Below are 7609 nucleotides of genomic sequence, written 5' to 3' on the forward strand. Positions count from 1 at the left end.
TGAGACAGGGTCTCACTATGTAGCCCTGACTAGCCTGAAACTCTCTATGTAGACCAGGCTGGCCTGGAACTCAGGGCTCCAACTGCCTCTGGGATTAAAAGTGTGTCATTACACCCAACAAATATTGTATCTTAAGTGACTTATTTCCTTCCTCCCGCTTCAGTGTGGCTGTATTAATCATCCAAAGTACAATTAATATTTTTATTTTATTTTATTTTTTCAGAGCTGAGGACCTAACCCAGGGCCTTCTGCTTGCTAGGCAAGCGCTCTACCACTGAGCTAAATCCCCAACCCCCAACTCATATTTTTAAAACATGGAGGGAAAGAAAGAAAGAGAGAGAGAGAGAGAGAGAGAGAGAGAGAGAGAGAGAGAGAGAGGGGCTAGGCTTGGCAGAGCACACCTGTGAGCCCAACACTTGGATGCAGAGGAAATTCAATGGACAGTGGTCAGTGCTGCACAGTGAATTCTAGGCCAGAGTCACATCATGAGACCCTGGCTCAAAAACCAACAAAATGACATTTTGCTTGTATTGACACAGGGTCTCATACAGCCAAGTGTGGAACTGAACTTGTTATGTGGTAAAGACTGGCCTTGAACTTCTGATCCTGCTCTTTAAGTGCTGGGATGACTTACATGTGCCACTACCCTAGCAAAATGACAAATACTTAAGGAATTATATTTAACCTGATTTGAACATTACATAATGCATAACTGTATCAAAAAAAAATTATGTGACCCTCCCCCCATAAATACGCACAATTTTAGGTTTCATACATCAAAGAAATTAATAAATAGTTGGGTGTGGTGGCACATGCCTTAAATCCCAACACTTGGGAGGTGGGTTCTCTGGGACTTGCTGGCCAACCAACCTAGCCTCAACAGTAAGTTCTAGGTCAACAGAAAGTGGAAGGAGCCTGTGGGACACCCAAGGTTGTCCTCTGACCACACAGACACACACATGCATGTATATACATATGTGCACATACATACACACGAAAATTGAAATAGCTGGGCTCTGTGGTGCACGCCTTTAATCCCAGAACTCCAGAGGCAGAGGCAGGAGAATCTCTGTGAGTTTGAGGCCAGCCTGGTATATGTAGGGAGCTCCAGGCCAGCCAGGGGGACATAGTGAGATCCTGTCTCAAAAAACCAAAATAAATAAAGGAAGAAAGAGACAGAGTAAGTCTGAAGGAAACTGAAACCAGAGGTTCTGAGAAGACAACACGCCTAGAAAGCTGGGGCTCAGTCAAGCAGAGCGAGGCGGAGATCTGACCGCCGAGAGAGGCCACCTCCACAGATGTTTGGGCTCCCTGCATCGCCGACAAAAACCCTTCCACAGAAACAGTCCATCACAAACGATCTCTGATACCCCAGCTGTGCCCAATGAAGCATGCAGCCAAGAAAAAGGAGGACTTCTCAACAAGTTAAAAAGATTTATTGCCATTCCAGGTTTCCAACAAGCCCAGAACAGGGACTGTTATCACAGAATAATGGGGCGGCAGGCCAATCCACACAGCTGGGCATGGGATCCCTGCTCCACAAGATGGTTGCTGGGGGGGCCCACCCTTCTTCATGAGCCCCCTGTGCCCTGATGGATCCAGGCTCTGAAGCTGTGGGAGAGGCAGTGCCCACTCCCATGGCATGGTGCCCAGCTGAGAGACCACCTAGACATGCCCTAGTGCAGGCAGAGCCTTCTTCCACACCAGGTACCAGGGACTTGACCAGATGCCAGATTGAGCGAGAAGACTAACGTGGTCTTAGGCCAGAGGCTGAGAAGTGTCCCCCGCCCCCAGCCTGAGGTCCCTCACAAGTCCATGTGACCCCTTTGGCCTGCACATAAAAAAAAAATTAGTTACCAATAGTTAAAAATTATAAAATTTCATATAAAAATCTGGACTTGGGGCCTAAGAGAGGAAAATGTTGAGAGTACATGGCAGCACTCTGACATGGTCACATCTAGACTGTGGCTGCCCTAGGACTGGCATGACATCCTGGACCCTGGTCACCTGGCACCTGGGCATACATGCTGGGTTTGTTTATTTGGTTTGGTTTTTGAACAGTTTCTGGAATACCTATCCAATCCAAGTCAAATCAAATGAGGGAGAGCAGAGGTCATGCCTGGAAGCAACTTCCTTCCTCTTCCGGTCTCCTCTTGGCCTGCAGGCACCTGAGTCTGTAATGAGCTAAATGGAACATGCCTAAAAAACTCCCTCAGGAGAGTCTACACCACAAGACCCACCAGCCCCAGGCTGGCTAGGCCAGCCAAGAAGACAGACAATGCAAAACTAATCATGGAATGGTGGAGAGAGTAAGGCTAACCACCTCTGCCCTTTGCTGGAGGAGAGGTCTGGGGTAGAAAAAGAGAAGTTAATACTGTTACTCTGGTTTTTAAATCAGTGACCAAAAAGAAGCAGGGAGGGAAAAGGGAACTTGAGGAGGCCGAGGCCTCCCAAGTTTGAACTCCAGATGGACAGGTGGGCTCCCATGCCTTGGCTGTTCTAGAATGAAAGTCGTGGGGGTTGGGGGGAGAAGGCTTGCAGCCCAGCAGAGGACCTGGGCTCTCCAGACCACTTTACCCATCCTCCCTCAGGTCAGGAGATTTGTACCAGCCTCACACCGGAATGGTGCACAGTGATTTGTAGTGAGGGATGTGTTATCACGGGAGAGGAGGGAGAGGAGCACCAGGCATTCTGCATGGCCGCCATCTGAGGTGGCTGACACCTGTGGTGGCTGCCTGCCTATCTACCCCTGAGGGAGGCAGCCACCTGGATGCAGGCCAGGCGCTGCCCGGCACTGCTCAGGATACTCTGGATGCGGTAGTTCCCGGTGCTCAGCCAGCTCGGCAGCTCCAGGTCAGGCAATGTGAAGCTGCTCGTAGGCAGTGAGTAGGTGCCCTGCAGGAAGGAAAGAGCCCAGATCAGGGCAGTCTTCAGCTGACAGGACTCTTCCTGGGTCCCTCCACAGGCCTACAGCTGTGACCTGCCCCTCCTCCCATTCTAAGAGCCAGGCAAGATGAGCCCTGCTGTGGCCTCTTCACAGGCTGCATAAGTACAAAGAACTTGGGGATCCCAGCAAAGCTATAGCCAACCCATTTCACGATGGGTAAACTGAGCCCCGCACCAAACATCAGCAATTCTTACACACACCCACAGACAGCAATATTCCGAATGTAATCCCCACCCCCTTTTACTATAGCTCCCTGCCACCCAAAGCACTCACTTCCTTGAAGGGACAATGGCAGGGAAGGCCATAAGAGTGCAGGGGCTCTGGGCAGGTCTCCCCGGGGGGGATCAACTTATTCAGCAGGTCACAGACATCTTCATAGGTACAGCTGCCAATCTGTTCCACACATGGAATCTTGACCCAGAAGCCAGCCACTTCCTTCTCCACAGTCAGCTCCACCTGAGACAGGATTTGACAAGGCACAAGTGTGAACTCCAAGTACACATTCCAGCCTCTAGGCTGGGCGGGTGGGATCTCTGTTGTGAATACCCCAGTGTCCACCTGTCCTGTGCTCATGGTGGGCATGGTAATCAATGTGAAGACCCCTTCTCGCTGACCCACATTATGAACTTACAACTCCTCTGGTTGTCACTACCCACTGATAGGAGCCAACACACTGCCATCCCACAACTGGCTGGCTGCCACCCAAGGCCCTGGGCAGGCCTGCCCTCTGCAGCGACTCCATGTCCTGGGCAGGCCTGCCTTCTGAGCACAGTCTTGATCACATAAGCCTTCTCTCTAGTGGTTGTTTTTGGCCTGTATTTTCTGTTGGGCCACAGAAGGCAGAATTACACATGGAAATGTAGCTGGGCATGTTGGTGCATGCCTGCAATCATGGTACCCACAAGGCAGAAGCTGGGGGACTGCTGCAAGTTTGTGACCAGCCTGGTTTTCATATCAAGTTCCAGGCCACCCTGGGCTACATAGGAGACCCTGTCTCAAACAAGCAAAGAAACAAAAGGAAACATACAAGGAGCCTTGAGTTTGGTCGAAGAGCTTCCCTGCAGCTGGTTACAACAAACAACCTCCCTGACCTGTCTGGAGAGATCTAGGAAGCACTTCCCACCTCCGACCTATCCCGACAACTGACCAGGAGGAAGCAGCCAGGCCTCCCAGGCAGACAGCACAGCTGCACATGACACACACAGATGATAAGCCATGTATACGGTGCCATGCATGCCAGCTGTCCCGTACAGCCACGTCTGTGTCCCACCAAGGCCAGCAAAGGAAAAGTGCATGGAACAGGGAAGGTCTCATGAATCAACTCCTGGATGTCACAGAGGCCACATTTGTGTGTACATGTTCATGTGTGTGGCTCCTCAGGTACCTTTCACTTTGTGCTTTGAGACAGAGCTGCTCTCTGACCCTGGAGTTCACGGATGCGGCTAAGCTGGCTCACCAGTGAGCCCCAGAGACCACCCACCTCTACCACCATGCCTAGTTTTTTTGGTTATTTATTTTTTGGTCTTTTTGAGGCAGGATCTCCCTGTAGCCCCAACTGGCCTGGAACTTGCTATGTAGAACAGGCTGGCCTTGAACTCACAGAGATCTGCCTGCCTCTGCCTCCCAAGTGCTAGGACTAAAGGCATGCGCCACCATGCCCGGCTCCATGCCAGCTCCATGCCGGGTTTTTGATGGGCTCTGGAGGGTGAACTCAGGTCTTCACACACAAGCACCATATCAGGGGAGCCATCTCCCCAGCCTAGAAGCCACAGTTTTAGATCCCTTTCAGCTCTGACATGCTAGCAATCTAAGTCTCAGGCTCACTTTACTTGTGGGTTTACTTTTTTGTTGTTTGGATTTTGGTATTTTTGAGACAGGATCTTATGTACTCCAGGCTGGTCTCAAACTTGCTATGTAGCAGAAGATGACCTTGAACTCCTGATCCTCCTGCCTCCACATCCCAGCATCTGGGGTGACAGTTATGGGCCACTACCCTGGCTGGGGTTCTGCTCTGAGAGACAAATCTTGGGGAACTGCTTAATCTATAGACTTTGCTAGGCCCTGGCTGTAGTCCCAAATCTTCAAATGTCCCAAGTTTAAGAATGCTGGCTGCCATCTTCAAGGCCCAGAAAGAAGGGCGAGGTCAGCATAACATGAATTCCATATGGAGTTCAAACTCGCTAGGCTGCTCTGCTGGTTAACACACATCCATCAATCCCAGGCCTGGTCGCACAACCCCTTCCCCAGCCCTGCCTCCTCCTCTGACCAGGATAGCCAGGGAGCCTGAGCTAGAAGGTTAGTTCTGCCCTAATGGAGTTACTCATTCAGTCCCTACTTCCTCATCGCTAAGAGTGGGGTGTCTTATAGTGCCTTCCTCTCCCATGACGTCCATGAAGGGAGGTGACACCTACCCAGCACTTAGAGCATGCAGGATGCAAAACGCCGCATCTGCTTCAATTCCATCCTGTTGGGGTCCTCTGTTATGCAAGTAGAAGTCTCTTCACGTCCGGATAGCTCACGAGCTCGGAAACCATGTGCTGCAGATTCCTTTCATAGGAGAGTGCCTTCCTGGCATCCTCCCTGACTCTTCTTTTAAAGTGCTCGCCACAAATACATGCCCTCCGGCACAGGAGCTACCAGGTTTTTAATCAGGCGTTGTCTGATAGCCTGATAGAAGCCCACTGCCCTATGTAAATGAGGCATCCTAAAAGTACCTATCAGCTAAGACTTCTTCTGCTGTCTCTTCACTATAAATAGTCCTAGTTTTACCCCAATAAAGTTGGAGCTGGAGCTGGAGCTGAATCACTGAGATCTGAGCTGAGTCACTTGTCTTGAGCTGTAACACTAAATCCTGTGATCCAGTCTCCCCGGGGGGCGCTATTCCTCCGTCACCGACTCACGGACACCCTGGCTTTCGATGTTCCTTGTACGCTTCCCGTGTGGTCCAAGTGGCCAGTGGACCTCACATCCTGAGGAAGGTATACGGGTGAAATAGGGACGGGATCGACTGAGTAGACCTCAGTAGCGGAGGAGCTTTCACTGCCCAGGAGTGCGCTCTGGGACCCTGAGAGCCCAGCGCGTGCTCGCCTATACCATCCCGGCCTCAGCCTCACTTAGCCAGGGTCCCATGGAAGGACTTGAGTCAGCTCCAGTCTAAACAGGTGCAACCAAGTGACAGGATTCAAGTGCCACATTCACCTGAAGAAACAATGCCTCCCCCATCACTGGTCCTCCCAACCCAGGACCAGCACAGCACCAAACAAAAGCCAGAGCAGAAGTCACTGATGTCAGCTCCAAGGCAGCAGCCCTACCTGCCGTTAGATCACAGACCATGTCTCCTGCCTATTTTCCTACAACAGGCCAGCAGAGCTGGGTAGAACTAAACCAACCAGCTGGGTAGAACCTGGTACAACTAAACCAAGTCTTTAGTGTCACAGACAGACAAAGGCACTGTCAGTAGGACCCAAGCTCTGGCCTTGCGCTACATGCTTGGCAGCCCTTGGCAACCCCCTCCACCCTCAGGCTGTTGTTCCTCTGCCTGGACAGGGGTATGTCTGGATCTCCCAATCATGAGGAGACCTGGGAGACCTACCAGGATTGAGAATCTAAGGGGCAAAGTTTCCTACAGCTGGGAAAACTGGCTACCCCTCCTCTCGCTATATCTTTATCTCTGTGCTGGGAACACAAAGGCTCTAGACAAGGCGTACCACTTTGAAGGGGAGTCACTGACTACATTAGGAGAGCTGACCTCTGACACAGGCCCCAAAGCAAAGCACATCATAGACATGACTTTAGGGGGGTTAAAAAGCCATCAAGATTGGAAAGATGCTCAGTTGGTGAAATGCCTGCCAGGCAAGAATGACAACCTGGACTCAGATCCCCAGCACCCACAGTGGTATGGGTCTGTAACCCCAGCACTGGAGGAGCAGAGACAGGGAGATCCTGGAGCTCACTGGCCAGCTGGCTTGTTGAATCCATGAGCTTCAGGTACAGTGGAAAACTCTATCTCAGAAAATAAGGTAAAGGAGCTAGAGAGACGGCTCAGTAGTTAAGAGCACTGGTTATTTTGCAGAGGACCCAGGTTCGAATCCCAGCACCTACATGAGGGCTAACAGCTGTCCGTAACTATAACTCCAGATCCAGGGATTCTGACACCATCTTTTGACCTCTGTGGACACTGCACAACATGGATACATTTATATACATGTAGGTGGTACCCTCATACACACAAAATAAAAATAATAAAATATTTTTTTAAAAAAATAAAGTGGATAATGCAGGACATGGAACTCAAAAGAACAATTATAAACATTATAAAAGAATTCAGTGAATTTAAAGAACACACAAAAAAATCAAAGAACCGAAGGAAGATAGGGATAAACTCTGAATGAATTCAGAAAAGAGAAATATTGAAGAAAACTCAGGCTGAAATGAAGAAGGAAGTGAAACAGTAAGCCAATTAGAAACGACAGGAGAAAGCCTCACCAAAAGGATGAATGAAATGGAAAACAGAGTATCAAGACTGGAAGATAAAGTGGACGAACTAGACCACTCAAGCAAAGATTATGAAAAAATTAAGAAATCACCAGAATGGAATACGCAGGAACTGTGTGACACCATAAAAAGACCAAACTTACGAATCATAGGCATACAGGAAGGAGA

General features: G+C 50.0%; 1 protein-coding gene across 1 annotated transcript in view; it reads right to left on the reverse strand.

Moving 5' to 3' along the window:
* Positions 1-1419: 1419 nt before the first annotated feature.
* The window catches only part of Gm2a (GM2 ganglioside activator), a 22225-nt gene continuing 16035 nt past the window's right edge, over positions 1420-7609 (reverse strand). Inside the window, exons 3-4 of the mRNA XM_008851868.3 lie at positions 3221-3403; positions 1420-2895 (exon numbers count right to left, since the gene is read on the reverse strand). Coding sequence (XP_008850090.1) covers positions 2740-2895; positions 3221-3403 — 339 coding nt within the window. The 3' untranslated portion in view covers positions 1420-2739. The remainder of the gene's footprint in view (positions 2896-3220; positions 3404-7609) is intronic.

Source organism: Nannospalax galili, unplaced genomic scaffold, assembly GCF_000622305.1.
Source record: "Nannospalax galili isolate Female #2095 unplaced genomic scaffold, S.galili_v1.0 scaffold706, whole genome shotgun sequence".
NCBI lineage: Eukaryota > Metazoa > Chordata > Mammalia > Rodentia > Spalacidae > Nannospalax > Nannospalax galili.